This window comes from Salvelinus sp. IW2-2015, linkage group LG17 (assembly GCF_002910315.2).
Source record: "Salvelinus sp. IW2-2015 linkage group LG17, ASM291031v2, whole genome shotgun sequence".
NCBI classification, from domain to species: Eukaryota; Metazoa; Chordata; class Actinopteri; order Salmoniformes; family Salmonidae; genus Salvelinus; species Salvelinus sp. IW2-2015.
The window spans coordinates 15,197,728-15,221,391 of NC_036857.1; the positions used below are offsets into that span (position 1 = coordinate 15,197,728).

The 23,664-nt window shown below is 43.3% G+C and overlaps 1 protein-coding gene across 1 annotated transcript; it reads right to left on the minus strand.

The window, feature by feature from the left end:
- Positions 1-8,177: 8,177 nt before the first annotated feature.
- On the minus strand, positions 8,178-23,000 carry LOC111977120 (leucine-rich repeat-containing protein 38). Its single transcript, XM_024006431.2, has 2 exons — positions 21,833-23,000; positions 8,178-11,269 (listed from the first exon to the last, which is right to left on the minus strand). Exons 1-2 carry the CDS (start codon positions 22,458-22,460, stop codon positions 11,022-11,024), a joined length of 876 nt encoding a protein of 291 aa, XP_023862199.1. The 5' UTR covers positions 22,461-23,000; the 3' UTR covers positions 8,178-11,021.
- Positions 23,001-23,664: the final 664 nt, after the last annotated feature.

Genomic DNA, 23,664 nt, shown 5'->3' on the forward strand with positions numbered 1-23,664 from the left:
TGCGTCGGTGTATATGTGTTTGTGTTGTGTCAGTATGCGTGTGTATATGTGTTGTGTTGTGTCGGTATGCGTGTGATATATGTTTGTGTTGTGTCGTGTATGCGTGTGTATATATGTTTGTGTTGTGTCGGTTTAGGCGCTGTGCTATATGTGTTGTGTCGGTATGCGTGTGTATATGTGTTTGTGTTGTGTCAGTATGCGTGTGTATATGTGTTTGTGTTGTGTCGGTATGCGGGTACGCGTTTGTGTTGTGTCGGTATGCATGTGTGTTGTGCGTGTGTGCGTATGTACAGTATTGTATGTGAATGTGTGTGGGTTTTGTGTGAGAGTGTAGTGTGTAGTGTGTGTGAGTAAGTGTATATTATAGTGTGTATATTTAGACTTGTGAGTCAGTGTAAGGTAGGGTCAGTGCAAGTAGTCCGGGTAACCATTTAATGAACTATTTAGCAGTCTTATGGCTTGGGGTAGAAGCTGTCTCAGAGCCTGTTGGCCCGAGAGCCGATGCTCCGGCACCGTTTGCCGGACTGTAGCAGAGTGAACAGTCTATTGCTTGGGTGGCTTTAGTCTTTGGAAGTTATTGGGGCCTTCCTCTGACAACGCTTGACATAGAGGCCCTGAGCTTGGCCTCAGTAATGTACTGGGCTGTCCACACCATCCTCTGTAGCGCTTTGCTGTCGAGGGTGGTGAATTTGCCATACCAAGCGGTGATGCAGCTAGTCAAAACGCACTTGATGGTGCAGCTGTAGAACTTTTTGAGGATCCGAGGGCCCATGGCAAATCTTTTCAGCCTCCAGAGGGGGAAGAGGCGCCCTCTTTACGACTGTGTCGGTGTGTGTGGACCATGTTAAAATCAAATCAAATCACATTTTATTAGTCACATGCTTTGTAAATAACAGGTGTAGACTAACAGTGAAATACTTACTTGCGCGTCCTTTTCCAACAACGCAGACTTAAAGATAAAAAATTATATTCTAAAAATTGAAATAGAGGAATAAATACACAGTGAATAACGAATAACAATAATGAGTATAAATAGCATGACTGTATACAGGAAGTACCATTACCGAGTCAATCTGCAGGGGTAAAAGGTAATTGAGGTAGCTATGTACATATAGGTAGGGGTAAAGTGACTAGGCAACAGGATAGATAATAGACAGTAGCAGCAGTGCATGTGGCGAGTGTGAATGTGTGTGTGAGGCATCAGTATGCATGTGTGCAAGTTATGTGTGTTGGCGTATGTAGTGTGTTTGTGTGTATGTGTGTGTTGGGGTGTTAGTGTCAGTATGTGAGTGTGTGGGTAGAGTCCATTATGTGTGCATAGAGTCAGTGCAAGAGAGTTAGTGCAAAAAAGGGTCAATGCAGGTAGTCTGGGTAGCCATTTGATTAGCTATCTAGCAGTCTTGTTTAGCAGTCTTATGGCTTGGAGGTAGAAGATGTTCAGGGTCATTTTGGTTCCAGACTTGGTGCACTGGTATCGCTTGCCAGATGTACTGGGCCGTACTCACCACCCTCTGTGTCACGTTCTTCGTATACATAATGAGCGGGCCAAGGCGCAGCGTGAGTAGAGTTCCACATATTTATTAAAGTGAACCTTCAAAAAACAACAAAGAATAAACGAACATGAAGTTCGTAGCGCACATAGCACTAAACCAAAACGAAACAATATCCCACAAACGCAGATGGGAAACGACCACACTAAGTATGATCCCCAATTAGAGGCAAAGATCATCAGCTGCCTCCAATTGGGAACCATACTCACACCAACATAGAAATACAAGACTAGAACACCCCCTGGTCACACTCTGACCTATTGCACCATAGAGAACCCCAAGGGCTCTCTATGGTCAGGGCGTGACACTCTGTAGCGCCCTGTGATTGGGTGCCTTGTAGTTGCCGTACCAAGCAGTCATGCAGCCAGTCAAGATGCTCTCAATGGGGGTGTGCTCGCCCCTCTGTTTCCTGTAGTCAACGATCAGCTCCTTTGTCTTGCTGAYGTTGAGGGAGAGGTTGTTGCCCTGGCGCCACGCTGCCAGGTCTCTGACTTCCTCCCTATAGGCTGCCTCATTGTCATCGGTGATCAGTCCTACCACGTCGTGTCGTCAGCAAACTTGACGATGGTGTTCGAGTCGTACGCGGCCATGCAGTCGTGGGTGAACAGAGAGTACAGGAGGGGACTAAGCACACACCCCTGGCGGGTCTCAGTGCTGATAGTTAGCGTGGCGGATGTGTTGTTGCCTACCCTTATCACCTGGGGGCGACCCGCAAGGGAGTCCAGGAAGTCCAGGATCCAGTTGCAGAGGGAGATGGTCAGTCCCAGGGTCCTGAGCTTGGTGATGAGCTTGGAAGGGACTATGGTGTTGAATGCTGAGCTGTGGTCAATGAACAGCATTCTTGAAAACCTTTTTTAAAAACACAATCCACCTGCATTGAAGCCGCTCAACTATCCAAGACCCCCCACAGTCCGCCCCCAAAAACATCCACCTCCATCCCCCCTCCCCCCCAACTCCAGGGTGTCTGGGGTGTCTGGGATGATGATGTGAGCCATGATTAGCCTTTCAAAGCATTTCATGGCTATAGACGTGAGTGCTATGGGCTGATAGTCATTTAGGCAGGTTACCTTGCTGTTTTTGGGCACGGTGACTATAGTGGTCTGCTTGAACAGCTGGTCAGGGATAGGATAAAAATGTCTGCAAAGACACTTGCCAGCTGGTTCGCACATGCTTCGAAAATGCGCCCTGGTATTCCGTCTGGCCCGGAGACCTTGCGAGTGTTAACTTGTTTATAAACGCTTTACTCACATCAGCCAGGGAGAGCAAGATCACACAGTCATCTGGAAAAACACGGGCTTTCATGCAAGACTCAGTATAAAAGKCATTTAGTTTGTTTGGGAGTTCTGCATCACTGGGCATCTCACGGCTGGGATTTCCTTTGTAATCCGTTATAGTCTGCAAGCCCTGCCACATATAACGAGCGTCGGAGCTGGTGTAATAGGATTCTACCTTCCTCCTATATTGTCCTTATATGGTTGCATTATGTTATCATTTGTTTATCTTGTACATGCTTCGCACTGTATCTTGGTGATGTGATGTGACCCACAGTAATGTGCAACAAAAGCCTAAAGCTTACAACAGGCAGAAGCTCCCTTTCAGCACATAACAGGCTTGAATGTATGCAACCTGTTGCTCCATTAATCACATTTTAACATGGGATTGCATGTACACAGAGGTGTATCAGAAATATTGGCAATGTATAGCATRGGAAAGAAGATCATGCAGGTTGTGTGGGCTCTGGCATCGTGCTTCCTTCTTGTTCTAACCACTGATTTCAATCATTAACACCGTACTGGATCAATATCATTATCACCGGATTTTAAACTTAAACTGGTTCTAAGTAGTTTGTCACTTATTGGTGTGTCATGCCCTGACCATAGAGAGCCTTTTATTCTCTATGTTGGTTCGGTCGGGGTGTGACTAGGGTGGGTCATCTAGGTAATTATATTTCTATGTTGGCCTGGTATGGTTCCCAATCAGAGGCAGCTGTTTATCGTTGTCTCTGATTGGGGATCATATTTAGGCAGCCATTTCCCCTTTGTGTTTTGTGGGATCTTGTCTATGTATAGTTGCCTGTTAGCCCTATTGTTAGCGTCACGTTCTGTTTTGAGATTTATTGTTTTTTGTTTTGCTGTGAGTTTCACCTAGAAATAAAAAGATGTGGAACCCAGATCACGCTGCGCTTTGGTACAATCATTATAACGATCGTGACATGGTGCTATGGCAGTCAATCTTGTCATGGCTTTTGTTACAGTGTCCTGAACCTCAAGTCACTTCAATCCCTTTTATGGACCTTAGAGAAATTATTTATACTGTTCAACTCACTAAAGGTGTAGCATTACTTCCAATTTTCTCTGCAATTAACCCTGCGGTGTAAGCTACAGTGGGGGGGCAGTGACGTAGCAATTTTGAAAGCTCTTCCTCAGTGGTAGTTTCGGCTTCCGAACTGGCCTCCAGCCATGTAACCATGGTGACAACAGGAATTCAGAGGATGCGGGAAAATCCAAATTTTCTGCTGTTCTTTCCCCCCTCCTCTCTCATCCTACTTCTATCCATTCTGTATGGTGACTCAGCTAGCTGCATGGCACTGGCAGGAGGGCTCACCCTCCCTCCACTCTCATCTTCATCAGTGGCGTGTTGGTCGGAGGTCTGTTCTGACATCACACCCCACTGTTGATCCATTTGTTTTGTTTGTGTCCATGCCCACAGGGTACAACTGTACTCCGTCCAGTTGTTTTACAGCACACAAGACAGTGTTGTTCATCTCCCTTCGCAAAGATTCTCTAACAGCACGCTGACTCCCAGTGCATGATGAAGAAAACCAGCCCCGCCGCGGACCAGGATGTCTTGCTCCCAGACAGGCTAAACAACTTTTTTGCCCGCTTTGAGGACAATACAGTGCCACTGACACGGCCCCCTACCAAAACCTGCGGGCTCTCCTTCACTGCAGCCGAGGTGAGTAAAACATTTAAACGTGTTAACCCTCGCAAGGCTGCAGGCCCAGACGGCATTCCCAGCCGCGTCCTCAGAGCATGCGCAGACCAGCTGGCTGGTGTGTTTACGGACATATTCAATCAATCCTTATCCCAGTCTGCTGTTCCCACATGCTTCAAGAGGCCACCATTGTTCCTGTTTCCAAGAAAACTAAGGTAACTGAGCTAAACGACTACCGCCGCCGTAGCAACTCACTTCCGTCATCATGAAGTGCTTTGAGAGACTAGTCAAGGACCCATATCACCTCCACCGCTACCGGACACCCTAGACCCACTCCAATTTTGGCCTTACCGACCCAATAGTCCACAGACGACGCTAATCGCAACCACTACTGCACACTGCCGCTAACCCATCATCTGGCACAAGAGGATACCCATGTGAGAATGCTGTTCATCGATTACAGCTCAGCAATTTTAACACACCATAGTACCCTCCAAACCTCTCATCAAGCTCGAGACCCTGGTCTCGACCCCGCCCTGTGCAACTGGTCCTGGACGTTCCTGACGGGCCCGCCCCCAGGTTGGTGAGGTAGGTAACAAATCTCCACAACCCGCTGATCCTCAACACTGGCCCCACAAGGTGTGCGTTCTGAACCCTCCTCCTTACTCTCAGTTCTTCCATCAGCCACGACTGCGTTGGCCTATGCAATCGGGCCTCCAACTACATAACAATCAAGTTTGCGGATGACATACAGTGGTCCTAGGCTTTGATTACCAACAACGACCGAGAGACGGGCCTAACAGGGAGGCAGTGAGGGCCTCGGAGTGTGGTGTCAGGAAAATAACCTCACACACTCAACGTCTAAACAAAACAAAGGAGATGATTGTGGACTTCAAGGAAACAGCAGAGAGGGAGCACCCCCCTATCCACATCTGACGAGTCAGTAGTGGAAAAGGTGGAAAAAGTTCTTAAGTTCCTCGTGTACATCATCACGGACAAACTGAATCTGGTCCACCCACAACAAGACAGCGTCGTGAGGAGAAGGCGCAGCAGCGCCTCTTCAACCTCAGGAGCTCGAAGAAATTCGGGCTTGTCACACCAAAAGCACAATCGAGAGCATCGTGTCGGGCTGATCACCCGCCTGTGTGTACAAGCAACTGGCTCGCCACAAAACAGGCGTAAGTGCTCTCCAGAGGGTAGTGAGGTCTGCAGAACGCATCACCGGGGCAAAACTACCTGCCTCTCCAGGACACCTACACCACCCCGATGTCACAGAAGGCCATAAAGATCATCAAGGACAACAACCAACCCCAAGGCCACTGCCCTGTTCACCGCTATCATACCAGCAAGGGCGAGGTCAGTACAGGTGCATCAAAGCAGGGACCGAGAGACTGAAAAACAGCTTCTATCTCAAGGCCCAGACTGTTAAAACAGCCACCACTAACATTTAGCGGCCGCTGCCAACATACTGACTCAACTCCAGCCACTTTAAAAAATGGGAATTGATGGAAATTATGTAAAAATGTACCACTTAGCCACTTTAAACAATGCCACTTAATTATAATGTTTACATACCCTAACATTACCCATCTCATATGTATATACTGTACTCTATATCATCTACGCATCTTGCCATCTTTATGTAATACATGTACCACTAGCCATTTAAACTATGCCACTTTATGTTTACATACCCTACAGTACTCATCTCAATGTATATACCGTACTCTATACCATCTACTGCATCTTGCCTATGCCGTTCTGTACCACCACTCATTCATATATCTTTATGTACATATTCTTTATCCCTTTACACTTGTGTGTGTATAAGGTAGTAGTTGTGGAATTGTTAGGTTAGATTACTTGTTGGTTATTACTGCATTGTCGGAACTAGAAGCACAAGCATTTCGCTACACTCGCATTAACATCTGCTAACCATGTGTATGTGACTAATAAAATTTGATTTGATTTGATTTGATTTGATGCACTATTTCCGTGTGTATAATACTGTAACATCAAGCTGGAGCATAAGTCTTGATGAATATATGTTATTTTTATGATGTTATGAGTTAGATACCACGAAATGAGAAATTTTACAAACATTATCTTCAGAACAATATACACGATTGTGTTATTGGGTTAAACAAAACCTAGAAAATGATAGGCCTATAGTTAATGTTTGTATTTATATTAAGTGATGATCACTAAATCTCTTATGTACAGTTAATCTAGAATTGTTACTGTACTGTTATGACATGGGAATAAGACCTGGCCCTGAATGGAAATTAAAACATCCTTGGCAGCTCTTCAAAATGAAATTGAACAGCTAGTGTTCAAAAACACCACAAACTTCTATGTCTCTCTGTTCTGTGGCGTGTGATGTGGATGCCAGCTTTAGCATTATGGCACCTGTGATTATTGGACCGAAGAAACAGATTTAATTGAGTGTCAAGGGCACCCATATGGGTCCTTTGGTTGGACAGTGACAGCAGCTCCTCACATTGAAATGTTTGTGTACATCCAGGAGCCTGGACTAAAGCAATAATGGAAAAGTGTGAGCCACTATTTCAAGCAATAAAAGTGTCAACAATTTTCATACATTGATTGTTTTTACTTGTTTTGTTTAACAGAGAAAAATATAATTGTATTATACACTGAACAAATATATAAATGCAACATGCAACAATTTCAAAGATTTTACTGAGTTGCTGGATTTTGGCAGGAACTGGAACGTGCTGTTGTACAGTACATGATCCAGAGAATCACAAACATCCCAAATATGCTCAATGAGTGACATATCTGGTGAGTATGCAGGAAGAAGAACTGAGACACTTTTCAGAAGCTGTGCATTATCATGCTGAAACATGAGGTTATGGCGGATGAATAGCACAACAATGGGCATTAGGATCTCATCACAGTATCTCTGTGCATTCAAATAGTCATCGATAAAATGCCTGCCCATAACATACCTCCACCGCCACCATGGGGCACTCTGTTCACAACGTTTACATCAGCAAACCACTCGCCCACACAACGCCATACACGCTGTCTGCCCGGTACAGTTGAAACCGAGATTCATCCACGAAAAGCACACTTCTCCAGCATCCCAGTGGCCATCGAAGGTAAGCATTTGCTCACTGAAGTCAGTTACGACGCCAAACTGCAGTCAGGTCAAGACCCTGGTGAGGACGATGAGCACGCAGATGAGCTTCCCTGAGAGGGTTTCTGTCAGTTTGTGCAGAAATGATTTGGTTGTACAAACCCACAGTTTCATCAGGTGTCCAGGTGGCTGGTCTCAGACGATCCCGCAGGTGAAGTAGCCGGATGTGGAGGTCCTGGGTTGGCGTCATTACAAGTGGTCTGTGGTTGTGAGGCCGGTTGGACTTACTGCCAAATTCTCTAAAACGGAAATTCCTGCAGTCAGGATGCCAATTGCATGCTCCCTCAAAACTTGAGACATCTGTGGCATTGTGTTGTGTGACAAAACTGCACATTTTAGTGGCCTTTTATTGTCCCTAGCACAAGTTGCACCTGTTGCATCATGCTGTTTAATCAGCTTTTTGATATGCCACACCTGTCAGGTGGATGGATTATCTTGGCAAAGGAGAAATGCTCACTAACAGGCATGTAAACACATTTGTTCACAACATTTGAGAGAAATACGCTTTTTGTGTATATAGACAATTTCTGGGATTTTTTATTTCAGTTCATGAAACATGTGACCAATACTTTACATGTTGCATTTATATTTTGTTTAGTATACAATGTTGGTTCCAAAGTGTACTTATTAGCCGGGTTGTTATTGCAAATGAGAATTGGTTCTTTACACACCTTGTTATATAAGGGTTAAATCAATCAAATACAAATATTCTACATACCCTGAGTGTATAAAACATTAGGAACACCTTCCTAATATTGAGTTGCACCCCCCTTTTGACCGCCGAACAGCCTCCATTCGTCGGGGCATGGACTCTACAAGGTGTCAAAAGCATTCCACAGTTGTGTCAAAATGGCTGGATGTCCTTTTGGTGGTGGACCATTTTTGATACACACGGGGAAACTGTTGAGGTGAAAAACCAAGCAGTGTTGCAATTCTTTACACACTCAAACTGGTGCACCTTGCACCTACTGTACTACCATACCCCGTTCAAAGGCACTTAAATGTTTTGTCTTTCCCATTCACCTTCTGAATGGCACACATACACAAACCATGTCTCAATTGTCTCAAGGCTTAAAAAACCTTTAACATGTCTCCTCCCCTTCATCTACACTGATTGAAGTGGATTAAGGTGAAATCAATAAAGGATCATAGCTTTCACCTGGATACACCTGGTCAGTCTATGTCATGGAAAGAGCAGATGTTCCTAATGATTTGAACACTGTCGGCAGTGTACTGTACATCCTCATTCAAAGAAACAAAAAGGTTATGTGAAATAAAAGTTCTAAAAGCAAAGTTCCAGAGCATAATGTGTTTATTTTACTGCTTCATTTTCTCTCTCTTACATTTTGTAACATTGCACTTTGCAACCCCGTGTTTATATTTTTAATGTGTTTTTGTTATGGTGCATCAGAAAAAAAGCCCTTTAATCTGTTTTTGGGATCTCAAATCTCATTGGTAGGTTACAAGCGCCAGAGAGAGATATAGTTTGACAGACAACCTCTCAAAACTCAGGTCTTGAAGCATCTGTGAGTATGCTGGTTTTCATTTATGATCTCCCAGTCGTTTCAGGAAGCCAAACAATACACATGCCATCATTGACCTATAGCATTCATTCATCAATTTCACCTGGCTGCTACTAGCTGCTGGTCTATTGAGGTTGGCTCCAGTACCCAGTCGTAATAAAGGCCGACATAGGAAAGGACCGCTAGGCCCAAACATCAAGGATGATCAAGATATTGAAACAATTAACAGATTTTAACCTTAGCCCTGTTAGCTTGGAATTAGAGACTTCGCTCACATCGGATGTAAAATCCCCATACAAACAAGATACTTAATTTGTTTAAAAAAATACAAAATCTGTATTAATATGTCAAATAAGTGTCAAATGTAAAATAAGTTACATTATGCCTGAAACAAGGAAATACATTGGTCCATTTACAGGTGTATAATATAATGATTTCCATAATTACATTTATGGGTGATAATTGGCAGGATATTTTAGCATATTGTTCTATATAGTATACTGTACCTAACGTGTGACTGTTTTTTTAGCCAAGAACACATTTATGCTAGCCTGAGTGCCAGTCAGTTTCTGCTCTCTTGCCTACTCCTTTGGGTGTTGTAACACCAAACATTGTCAGGCTACATTTGTGCTCCAAAWACAGATATTGTAACAATGCCCTCCATATTTACTAGTTTTTTGCATTTTTTGAGTTTGTGTCAAAGTTTAGTGTAACATCCATGCGATCCCATTTCTGTGTTCTATATTGTAACAATAGAATMTTCTCATTCGGACTGTTCTTTGGTTAACAAAGGTTACGTAGGTTGCTACTCAAATCAATGCAATTGACATAAGTGTGCATTAGACTGCTGTGTGCCGGTCCCTTGTCCTCCTCTCTGTCCTTTTACCTCCCAGCTCAAGTCAGATCTTAAAGAACCCCCTGGCAGCAGAGGAATAGTCCTCTTTGAAAGGGTGGTGTTTGTAGGCCAAATATAGAACAACTACGATTTCAAGAGAATGCTGAATGATCTCTCCAAAGTAAGGTACAGATTTATGATCATAATTTGATCACTCTTTTGTTACTAAGATTTTTCCTGCACTGCAGGAAATGCAGATGAGCTTTGATATATACATAAATTCACTAAAGACCCAAAGTAACACAGTTATATTAACAGTATTGCACTTTTCATGTAGCCTACTTTTGGCCAGCTAATAGCCTAACCACCGATCAAGCAACATTATGGACTAAATGTTCAAATCCTGTAGCTGCAGGATTATTTTGCTGTGACAATATAGTGTAGGTCAAATGAAAATCCTACATCTGTAGTAAGGCTGTGTTCAATCAATGAAACGTACACTCTTAGAAACCTAAAAGGGTTCTTCAGCTGTCCTCATAGAAGAACCCTTTGAAGAACCCTTTTTGGTTCCAGGTAGAACTCTTTTGGGTTCCATGGCAAACCCTTTCCACAGAGGGTTTTACATGGAAGCCAAAAGGGTTCTACCTGGAACCAAAACAGGTTATCCTATGGGGACAGCCGAAGAACCCTTTTGGAACCCTTTTTTCTAAGAGTGTGGTACATTTCGTACTTCAGTGATAAGAAAACGTGTATCATTCAAGGTTATTTAACACAATCTTTCCGAACATGGTTTAACCCCTCCTGGTGTGCTGCTGACTGCCACCAATGCAGCGCACAGGAATTCACATGGTAAGAGCTTTCTTGCACAATTCCTAGGCCATATACTCCCTCCTTGTTGTCCATGCCTTGCTCTCCCATTGTCCTGCCCTTCTTCCTGGCACTCTTATGAGGCACCTAGTCGGGTCTGTTATGTCTGCAGTGATACTGAATCTGGTCCCAGATCATGCTTTTTCTTCACCTCAGTCGTTGCCCTCCTCCTCGTCCGCCTGACCAGCTTTGCCCAGTCGCTGGAAGCAGTGGACCATGGAGGCCAGGAAGAAGCTGGCTATAATGGCCACCACAGAGACTGAGATGCCCGAGAAGATGACAATAAGGATGTCCGTAAGAGAGAGGTAGCCCCGGCACTCCCGGAAACTGGCCTCAGAGAGCAGGCTCAGGGACATAAGACTCCCATCCATGGGGAGGGAACACTGCAACCCCTCCATACCTGAGAAAGAGAGAGAGAGAGAGAACAGGATATGATGTCATCAGTCTTGAACAGTCACTCTATGGACTAATCTCAAATCAACTCAAATCAATGCAATTGAGATCTACATTTTAGATCTACAGTGTAGATCTAAAATGATTAGAAATGTATAAGTAACAGCTTAACAGGTAGCAGTGAAGGTAACAGCTTCATTCTTCTATCCAGTCCTTTCAGATCTAATGCATGGTGGAGCTGACCTCCCCTCAGATGACTGAATAAATACAGGGGATTAGCTGTCCTGCCTGCTCACAGTACTGTGTCACTCAATGTCACTTTCAACTGTTGAAAAGCATGCTGACCATACAGTTTGGAATGGCACTGTGGTTGAAATCCACTAAAAATGTCTCGTCCGTGATATCATCTTACTGTAACAATTTACAGTAAGTGAGGACACTGAGGGAACAGTTGGGTGCCATTGTTTTGCCTCAGAGTTGTTTGATATATTAGCTATAGCCCAGTACGCCTACAGTAGTAGCTACTGTGCCTGTTCATGTGTCTCACCATTTCCCACACATTGAGTCACATCAAGTCTAAAAAACCCATCCATTTGATCATTTATGTTTAGTTTTCCCACTTAAAGAATATAACGATTACGAAAAGCTTGTCTCTTGGCAGTATCAAGTGACTGCATTACCATACATCAACACCTACATCAGGGTTTCCCAAACTTGGTCATGGGGACCCCAAAGGGTACACGTTTTGTTTTTTTGCCCTAGCACTACACAGCTGATCCAAATAATCAAGCTTTGATAATTTGAATCAGCTGTATAGTGTTGGTGCAAAAACCAAAACATGCACCCCTTGGGCTCCCGAGGACCGAGTTTGGGAAACTCTGACCTACATGTACAKTAACACACACAGAGCTGAAAGGCCTAATGCATCTAGAGAAGTGTGTGGTCTTAACACATCTCTGCTATAGCTAGGCGATTTGGAGATAACACAATGCTTTTAACAGTCATATAAATACATGTGTTTAGTGCCAAGCTACATTCCTGGTGTCGGAGATTGGTCTGATCTACGAGGCTTCGCTGAACACCTGTCACAGACACACACATCACCCCTATTACGTAATTTCTTGATATGATTTGACCTTGGATCCCTCCAACTTTGCATTTTTCACCCCTCCGAGGCAAACATTAATTTGTGAAATTTCTACTTTGCGATTAGATCTATCTGCTTTTCACAGAAGGAGAGTAATCTCTGCTCCAACCAGTGTGTTACTAGCAGACACCAGATGACAGATTTAAAGGGGAACAACCCCTGGGTATTAATACAACAGAGACAGATGCATTAGTGCTTGAGAAGAACACTACTCAGATTAAATTCTTTGTCCATTGTTATCTTGTCTGTTTGAGAAAAACCATCACAACACTTGAAGAGTTTAATTACAAAATGCTATATATCCATTTTCAGAAATGTTGGTAAATTAGCTTTTATTGTTTAAATACATTCTGAAAGACATTGGTGTGTTTTCTTCACTATCTAATTATGTAATGGGGTTGTTCAATGACAGACATGTATTTGTTTAAAATGTATCACTTGATGGTTTCATTTCAGAGAGACAAATAATAATGTTGTTTTTTTGCTAAATGCTATAAGTAGTCCTGCTAGGTTTCACACAGACAAATGTACGAAATAACTAAATTTGAATAAAGAACTGTGCAAATGATACATCTGTGACATCAACATTTAAAACATGTTAAACCAGATCTGTATGTAAAACATTTACATTTGACATTTTAGTCATTTAGCAGATACTCTTATCCAGAGCTTGTTTCAGTAAGTGCATTTATCTTAAGATAGCTAGGTGAGACTACCACATATCATAGTCAAATACACAGGATGCRAACAGTCCATTCCAGCTAAACAATGGATTTTTAGCTAGCGTTTTGCAAAAAACAAAAAAACATTTTCATACACCTAAAATCTATGAATAATGAAATTTGAGAACAATAATATTTTATRCACAGATGAAGGTACCCATAAGCAATCATTTCTGACGAAAACACACAAATGTGAAAGATTGGTGGCAATAGCGTTTTGGAAATAAACTCTTCATGTAACGGCAGCCTTCCTCCTCTTCGTCTGAAGAGGAGGTGTAGCAGGGATCGGACCAAGACGCAGCATAGCTCGTGTTCAACATATTTTTAATAAACAAGACGAAACTGTGAACACTTACAAAACAACAAAAGTGGCTTACCGATACAGTCCTAGCTGGTGCAGAGAAAACACAGAGACAGGAAACAACCACCCACATAATCCCAACACAAAACAAGCCACCTATATATGATTCCCAATCAGAGACAACACAAAACATCTGCCTCTGATTGAGAACCATATTAGGCCAAACATAGCAACAGACAAACTAGACACACAACATAGAATGCCCACCCAGCTCACGTCCTGACCAACACTAAAACAAGCAAAACACATAAGAACTATGGTCAGAACGTGACACTTCACTTATAAGTTAGGGTTCAAAAGGTTTTGTTATTGTTTTGTGTTCAGTTGCTATATGACGTGTAAGAATGCATAAGCAGAGCATAAAGTATGAGTATTATAGCAGCCTACCCTAATTTGAGAGGATGAAAATATACAGTCACATGATTTCTTACTGCATGAGAATAACAGAAGTGTGCAGAACAAGGACGAGACTGATATTTGCGCTCTGGTGATTTGATAATATCGTAATAAGATACAGTAATACACTATAACAGATAAGAATGTAACAGCACCAAATTATATCGTCAAATTGTGAGGATAGATAGATTATACTGTGAATGATTTGACTTATAATTACAAGGGGCATCAATGAGACTGGTTTGCTTGTAAACTAACTCAATCTATTCTACTAATATGAAGTGTTAAATATTTGTTACATTTTCAATCAGTATTCACTGTTTTTGAAAGAAGTATTTGAATAAAACATGACGTAATCTAAAAGCACATATGGTGTACCTCAGTCATGTTATAATAAAAAGCAGTTTGTGGCGCTTCCATTTTATCCTGCCTGTGTCTGTAGCTGCTGTGGCCAGCAGTCAGTAGACATCATTATCAAGTGTGTGTGTGTGTGTGTGTGCATGTGTATGTATGTGTGTGTGTAAGTGTATATGTGTGGTGAGTCACAGTTAGACCAGAAGGGGTTTTCCACATGCGGAGGGACTCAGTGACCTCATCGCTCGGTGAAATTCCAGTCACGTGGTTCTCCTCTCCTCCTCACCGCGCAGCACAACAAGCAAAGCTCAGCCCAGACACTGGCTCTTCTGCTCTCAATTCAATTTAAGGGCTTTATTGGCATGGGAAACATATGTTTACATTGCCAAAGCAAGTGAAATAGACAATGAACAAAGGTGAAATAAACAAAAAATGAACAGTAAACATTACACTCACAAAAGTTCCAAAACAATAAAGACATTTCAAATGTCATATTATGTATATATGCAGTGCTCTCTCTCTCTGTCTCTGGCTCTGTCTCTGGATCTATTCCTGTCTCTGCACGCCACAGCCATAGTGTCTTGGTATGGAGAGGACCAGAATACTACATTGTAAATTGATGGACAGAGTCCGCATGGTTTCGGTGTTGGTGGTGATGGATGTGGGGGTGGGGAAGGGTTGAGTATGCCTACATTGTCTGATGCTGCCTATAGACTTAACATCGTCAACAAAATCACTGCATCATATTTGACATGAGTATGCATAGTTTCCTATATTGATGTGTTATATACAGTGCCTTCGGAAAGTATTCAGACCCCTTGACTTTTTCCACATTTTGTTACGTTACAACCTTATTCTAAAATATATTAAATCGTTTTTTTCTTCATCAATCTACACACAATACCTCATAATGACATAGCAAAAACACATGTTTTTTTGTTAAATTATTAAAAATCGAATTTATTAAAATGATTAAAAATCTAAAATCTAACGGAAAAATCTAATTTGCATAAGTTTTCCGACCGTTTACGCAGTACTTTGTTGAAGCACCTTTGGCAGCGATGACAGCATTGAGTCTTCTTCGGTATGACGCTACAAGCTTGGCACATCTGTATTTGGGGAGTTTCTCCCATTCTTCTCTGCAGATCCTCTCAAGATCTGTCAGCTTGGATGGGGAGCGTTACTGCACAGCTATTTTCAGGTCTCTCCAGAGATGTTCGATCGGGTTCAAGTCCGGGCTCTGGCTGGGCCTCTCAAGGACATTCAGAAACTTGTCCTTACGCCACTCCTGCGTTGTCTTGGCTGTGTGCTTAGGGACGTTGTCCTGTTGGAAGGKGAACCTTCTCCCCAGTCTGAGGTCCTGAGCGCTCTGGAGCAGGTTTTCATCAAGGATCTCTCTACACTTTGCACTGTTCATCTTTGCCTCGATCCTGACTAATCTCCCAGTTCCTGCAGCTGAAAAACATCCCCAAAGCATGATGGTGTCCCCAAAGCATGACCATGCTTCACCGTAGGGCCAGATTTCCTCCAGACGTGATGCTTGGCATTCAGGCCAGAGAGTTCAATCTTGGTTTTATCAGACCAGAGATTCTTGTTTCTCATGGTCTGAGAGTCTTTAGGTGCCTTTTGGCAAACTCCAAGCGGGCTGTCATGTGCCTTTTACTGAGGAGTGGCTTCCGTCTGGCCACTCTGCCATGAAGGCCTGATCGGTGGAGTGATGCAGAGATGGTTGTCCTTCTGGAAGGTTCTCCCATCGCCACAGAGGAACTCTAGAGCTCTGTCAGAGTGACCATCAGGTTATTGATCACCTCCCTGACCAAGGCCCTTCTCTCCCAATTGCTCAGTTTGGCCGGGCAGCCAGTTCTAGGAAGAGTCTTGGTGGTTCCAAACTTCTTCCATTTAAGAATGATAGAGGACACTGTGTTCTTGGAGACCTTCAATGCGACAGACATTTTTTGGTACCCTTCTCCAGATCTGTGCCTTAACACAATCCTGTCTCGGCGCTCTACGGACAATTCCTTCAACCTCATGGCTTGGTTTATGCTCTGACATGCACTGTCAACTGTGAGACCCTATATAGACAGGTGTGTGCCTTTCCAAATCATGTCCAATCAATTGAATTTACCACAGGTGGACTCCAATCAAGTTGTAGAAACATCTCAAGGATGATCAATGGAAACAGGATGCACCTGARCWCAATTTTGAGTCTCATAGAAAGGGTCTGAAAACTTATATAAATAAGGTATTTCTGTTTTTGATTTTTAGTATCAAAAATTTGTAAAAATGTCTAAAAACCTGTTTTCACTTTGTCATCATGGGGTATTGTGTGTAGATTGCTGAGGATTTTTTAAATGTTATAATAACGCTGTAACCTAACAAAATGTGGAAAAAGTCAATGGGTCTGAGCACTTTCTGAAGGCACTGTATATATATATATATATCAGCTGCCATGCTGCTATATAGTTGGAATTATATTTTAGTTTGTGCCTGTGCGTTCTAGTGCTTACCTGCATATGTACATGCGTGCTTGTCTGCATCCATGGGTTCATGTACTTTTGTGTGTGTTTGTTTATGTATACGTTTGTGTGTGTGTCACTCTTAGAGCAATACTGTGAGGAAACATTAGTCTAGACCAGGGATGTGCAACTTCGATGGGGCTGGGGTCCACAAAAAAATCTGAACTCACTATGATGGGCCACAGTGACTCGTGGGTCTGCATACCCTCATCCATACCCACACATGCAGTCTGAGCTGGCCGTAGACTTTTGGGGACCTAAGTGAAATTTGGTTGGGGAGCCCCCCCACCTTGCGACCAAACATTTTAACGGCCCCCCTCTTGACAGCGGAAAGAAAGAAATTACGTTTTAGAGTTAATTTCCTGCAATTTTAGCCATTTTGCCATGGGCGTAGAGAAAATGTTGCGGTTTTAAAGAAAATTTGCTGCAATCTACACATTTTGCCATGGGGACAGAGAGAAGAATTTGCAATTTTACAGCTAATTCGACTCATTTTGCTATTGGGTGGAGAGAAATGTTAGCAATTATGAATATGATATCTGATTGAGGGTGACTAAAAAAATCAATGGGGGCCGCCCAGTCGGTAATTTGACCATGATAACTACAAGTTTAGATAGCTGGCTAGACTAACTCAACAATCAAAACATTTTAGCTGACATGGGCTAATTGACTGACTATCAGTGACTCACATAAAAAGTGAAACTGCTGATGCACAACCACATTTCTAAATTGCACCTTGTGTACTGTACTATTCTAACTCTCAACAGTAAGTTGAGTCCCAGGTTGTTGTTTTTTTGGGGGGGGGGGTGATCCGCGGGCCTACAGTTGCCCATCCCTGGTCTAGACAATATCAGTGTCAATGGTAAGCTGTCGTCAGTATTAAATGAAGTGTAGTAAAACATGTATGCTGATTGTTCATCCTTGACTCAACAGCACTAGAGAACAGCACTCTATAGTATGATTATACAGGTTACCGCTTTGAATCATTCACACACATTCACCTAAAGGCACCATTGTGAAATATCCTCAGCTACTGTGTTTTAAAGGGGCAATCTGCAGTTCAAACAACAAAGTGGTTATATTCTTCAAGAATCAATGAGTATATATCTTTTTTTTTTAAAGCTGTCCCAATCGCAGATTGACGCTATTACTGAGCTTTGTTGCATCTTGATGATACAGTACCTGAGAGCAGGCTACAATGTGTATGTGAAACCAGCACTCACAAACTCAATGAGTAAAGCTCAATAGTTTGTAAATGTCTATTTATGTTCTCAGATGCTATACAGATCAATATAATCTCAATCAGGAACTGACAGAGCAATGCCCCTGATGCTAGATAGCAAAGTGGGTAAAAGAAAGATGTTACTGTTTGGGTCAGTGAAATTACAGTGTCCAAGAGCAAATTTAGTTTTTGACTTATTCCACAAAGTGACTGCGCTTGATTGAATGGTTCTGTGGAAGCGTCCCGGACAGCAAGTGATCCATTATCCTGCGCCCTCCAGCTCCCAGTTTGTTCACAGTTCTAGTTCACACATTGATTGTGATTAAGCCTCAGAGGGTCAGTAATTTAGTAATAAGCGAGTAAAGGGCTTGTTTAATCCATCAAATCTTAATTTCTTATTAATGAATATACACTCCGATCCATGTTTCTAGTCTGCTGCCTTGTCTGAATGATGACAAGATTATCATGGCATGAAACTAGTTTGTCCCCAAGGCAATGGGAAAGATTAAGTCTGCCTAAATGTAAAATATACTGTACATCCACATGTCCTTTAGGGTAACATACAGTAGAGGTTTTCTAGGGTGAGCCCTACTTAGCAAGGAGCCTAAAGTTGATAAGGCCTATAGCCTTCTGAGACCTGAAAAAAATGTGTTTGGGATTTCAATATTTTTTCTATAACATAAGTGTTTGGGGTGAAAAATATATGTAACTACAAAAAATGTGGGAACAAATATTGTTATTTTTATTGTAAGTGCAAAATTGTCCTCTGTAGTGGTCATTAGGATGTAAATATACACAAATTAATATTATAGTCAATGGGTACAGTACTGTAGGTGAAAAACATAGTTGTGGCATCCGGGTGTCCACTACAGAGGACATTTCTTGATAAGCTCTAATTTAGCTCTTATTTAATGTGAAAAAAATATGACAAAGTCCTGACAACTCACTTAACTATTGCTGAAATGCTCACTTACTAGAAAACATTTGAATATCAAACTCACAAAAATTATAATTAATAATTACACACACTTTTCACATTTCCATAAAATGTGCTAATTTTAACGGCAGCCATCTTTTAAAGAACCAGGAAGATAATGTTGTCAAGGTCACACCCCTACACGTGATATCATTGAAAAGTCCAAAATGTCCTCTCAAAGGGACAGCAGGAATTAATATGGCCTCAGAGACACAGACCAAGAACTGATGTCCACTAGAGAGGACAAAAATAAATAGCTGGGTTTCAGGAGAACAGAAGAGCACTTAGAAAGCACCATAGTGGTTGTGTATGTGCTGTATGTGTCTGGGCTCACCGAAGGCTAGGCGCTAATGTGCCACACAGAATGTTGTTAGTATAACATTGTGTTCTGCCACGAGTCCAGGTCACAGCTATTGAAAATAAATCCACTGTGAAGATTGTTGATGTGCCAATTTGATAACTCATATGATCCATAGAACATCCTGTTGCTTTGATTAGCGTACTGTAATAACATAGGTTGCCTCCCACATGGCACCCTATTCCCTATATAGTGCACTACTTTTGACAAGAGCCCTATGGGCCCTGGTCAAAAGTAGTGAACTATAAAGGGAATGGGGTGCCATTTGGGACACACTTATGGCCCTAGTTCCAGCTGAAATAATATTGATGTGTCTCATTTGGACAGACCTTAATAAACTTGTAAGAACATGTATTTAGTAGCACTAGCCAAGCTCTATTGGGAAGCAGTTAAAGGGATACTTTGGGAATTTGTCCATTTTCCCCAGAGTCAGATGAACTTGTAGATACCATTTTGATGTGTGTGTCCAGTATGAAGGAAGTTAGAGGTAGTTTCGCGAGCCAATGCTAACCAGCATTGGCGTAATGACTGGAAGTCTATGGGTATCTGCTAGCATGCAGTTGGACTTCCACGCATAGAATGTCTGCTCAGGTCAGATCTCAGCACTGTGCACCTGCATACAATGTGACGTGTTACAGTAGCTCTGGAGAATGACAGTGAGCATTATAGAATGCGTGCAATGACCTGTCAGCACTGCAAACAAGGAAGATTTCTGTAAACCTTAATAGACATTAATAGCCTCACTGTCCATACTGTACCAGTACATAGAGTGGATCAGAAATGCTTATTGTTCGTAATTAAATAAACAATGCAGGTATATTATGATCTATCAAGTGATTCAGATCCTATTGAATGTGATGCCCTAGCCTCATATCTTTTTCATCTTGAAGATTTTACTCGTGATCTACTCCCTGTATATTTTGTCGGACAGTGTTTGAGGATGTAAACAATAAACAGTCTTCTTGTTGTGATTTTAGAACGTGTGCGCACAAACACACACCCACACGTAAACACATGCAAACACACACACAAACACACACACACGTGCAAACACACACACAATCTGAGAACAGACTCTAATGAGGCATATGGTTAATTCATTATTCAGACACAATCTGGTATCTTGAATCTGTGACTCTCCACTAGTCTACCACAATTATCTTTCTGCTTTTCTCATGCTTACCAAGATGTCTCAGAGTGATCTTATTCATAACGACATTGACTCATCCATATCTATACAGAATTATCAGTAGTATGAGCAACAAGCTGCACTTGAAATAAATAAAGATGAGGTTGATAGCCAATAGCTGTTTAAATGATAGACAATTGAAAACAAAGAGGAGGAACCATAAAGGAGATGATTGTGGACTACAGGAAAAAGAGGACTGAGCACGCCGCCATTCTCATCGATGGGGCTGCAGTGGAGCAGGTTGAGAGCTTCAAGTTCCTTGGTGTCCACATCACCAACATACTAACATGATCCAAGCACACCAAGACAGTTGTGAAGAGGGCACGACAAAACCTATTCCCCCTCAGGAGACTGAAAAGATTTGGCATGGGTCCTCAGATCTTCAAAAGGTTCTACAGCTGCACCATCGAGAGCATCCTGACTGGTTGCATCAGTGCCTGGTATGGCAACTGCTCGGCCTCTGACCGCTTGGCACTACAGAGGGTAGTGYGWACRGCCCAGTACATCACTGGGGCCAAGCTTCCTGCCATCCAGGACCTCTATACCAGGCGGTCTCAGAGGAAGGCCCTAACAATTGTCAAAGACTCCAGCCACCCTAGTCATCGTAGCAGGTTGTCTCTGCTACCGCACGCAGGAGGTACCAGAGCACCAAGTCTAGGTCCAAGAGGCTTCTAAACAGCTTCTACCCCCAAGCCATAAGACTCCTGAACATCTAATCAAATGGCTACCCAGACTATTTGCATTGCCCCCCCCCACCCTTTTACACCGCTGCTACTCTCTGTTGTTATCATCTATGCATAGTCACTTTAATAACTCTACCTACATGTACATATTAACTCAACTAACCGGTGCCCCTGCACATTGACTCTGTATCGGTACCCCCCTGTATATAGTTTCGCTATTGTTACTTTACTGCTGCTCTTTAATTACTTGTTACTTTTATTTCTTATTCTTAACCGTATTTTTTTAAACTGCATTGTTGGTTGGGGTTCGTAAGCATTTCACTGTAACCTGTTGTATTCGGCGCATGTGACTAATACATTTGGATTTGGTTTGATTTGATTTTGATATGTTTATAGATATTGGGCCAAGTAGAGATATTTAATGTAATACTAACCACTGTTACATGCATTACACTATCTGTCTTTCAGTGTACTGTGCAGTCTTACATTATTATTCTATAACTGATTGGCTTAAGGTTTGATAGCTTATAAATTGTTTGAATCAGAAACGAGTGGGCTGCTGGATTATGACAAAAGATTGGTTTTCTATGTCCTAGCACAGGCAAAGATGGTAAAACAAATACGTGCTGTTAAGCAGCTTACATACCCATTGGAAGCTTGTGGCAGTTCTCCGTGAGCCACACAAAAAGTTTGGCAAAGTGACAGTTGCACACCCAGGGGTTGCCCTCCAGGCGCAGCACCCGGAGTGAGGTTAGGGGCTCCAGCACCCCCACATCCAGCCCCTGCAGGCCGTTCCTCTCCAGCTCCAGCTCCCGCAGCGAGGTTAGCCCCAGGAAAGCATCCTCTTCTACCAGGCTAAGGTAGGGGTTGTTCCCCAGACGCAGCTTGATCAGGCTCCGGGACTCCACAAAGGTCCCTGACTGGATCTCTGTCAGGTTGTTGCTACCCAGGTCCAGGAAGACTAGGCGAGATGAGGTGCTGAGGGTGCCGGGCTCCAGCACCGACAGGGAGTTATTCCTCAGGTCCAGGTAGACCAGATCGCTGTACAGAACCAGGAAGTCCGAGGGGATCCAGGGAATCCAGTTGTCAGAGAGCAGGAGGCGCCGGACGTCAAGGGGGATGGGGCTAGGGAGGCTGGTGAGACCTTGGCCCTGGCAGTCCACGGTGTGGTGGTCCGGACACAGGCAGCTGGAGGGACAGTTGTGGCCCCGAGTGAGCAAGGTGGAGGAAAGCAAGGCAAGGAAAGGCTGAAGCCAGTTAATGCATGGTAACATTGTCAAGGGGGTGCGAGGTGAGAGGGAGAGCAGGGGTTTAGGTAGGGGAGGAGGAGGTTGGGAGGAAGGGGGTACAGGACAGGACAGGGCACAGGGGAGGGGGTAGAGATCAAGGGGTGGGAGATTAAGGAAGGGGAGGGGGAAGCAGAAGAAAGAAAGGAGTCAATGTCCTGGCGCTGGCATCTCTCTTCCTCTTGTTGTGTAGTCTACAAAGGCTAAGCCATCGAGCGGCGAGAGAGATGCGCAACGGTGTTTTCAAGGAGATCATGTAGCAAGCGGTCTGGATCGAAAAGCAGCCTGCTGGCTTTGAGGGAATAAGGGGAGGAGTGAGAGAGAGGGAGTGAGAGAGAGAGAGCGAGAGAGAGAGTAAGGGAGGGGGGGTAAATAGAAACTAGCAAACCAGAGACGTGCGCTGGGGAGGGTGTGTGTTGGGAGTGGGGAGAGCGGGGGACGGGGGGTGGAGGGCGATAGGGTAAGCCAGAAGGTGGTGTGAGTTTGCAGGAGGGTCGACCCTCAGAGTCTCATTACTCCTTCGTCAGAACAATTAACGAGGGACACCATCTGTGAGTCAGAAGAAGAATATACTGTGAGGATCTAAACATTGGAAGGCTAGACTCACTGAAACCATGGGTATTTATATCCAACCGTATGGGCTGGGGAGCTACCGACAGTGACTCGTGTCCAAATGACATCAGATAACTCACATGTTGTGATGATGTCACATGGCTCGCAGAATCCCAGGAGGAATATAATCCTGATGACCGTGATCCTTGGGAATCATCATCACATACATCTCCTCCTCAACTGTCCTCTGTCTCACTGTGCTGCACGATCCGGCCATCCCAGCTCTGTTGCCATGACAACATGCTCTAAACATCCACTGTGGTGTGAAGCTGCCTGTGCAGCACAGGCGAATATCCCAAAAGTGTCATATTGAGGAACACCATCACATGACAGCTTGCCACAGTGGGGTGATGCGTTTGTCTCGTGCCTTTCCTGAGCAACAAGCTGAATGRCTGTCTCATACAATCCACTCCTGTAGCTTTAATGCATGTCCAATACATACACAGTTAGAAAAACATGCAGTACACACACTACAGTTTTAACACATCCACTGCAAAAGCCAAGTGGTCCTCAGAAATACTGTACCTTAAACTAAGCAATGTGTTCCCAATGGCAGTTACCTTACCAACGGCAGCTGATT

What these genes read in the sequence shown, in the direction of transcription:
- LOC111977120 (XM_024006431.2), bottom strand. Translation starts at nt 22,460, where the DNA reads ATGTTACCATGCATTAACTGGCTTCAGCCTTTCCTTGCCTTGCTTTCC. An exon ending in CTGCCACAAGCTTCCAATGG is followed by an intron (nt 11,270 to 21,832) that starts GTATGTAAGCTG and finishes TCTCTTTCTCAG; the next exon opens with GTATGGAGGGGTTGCAGTGT.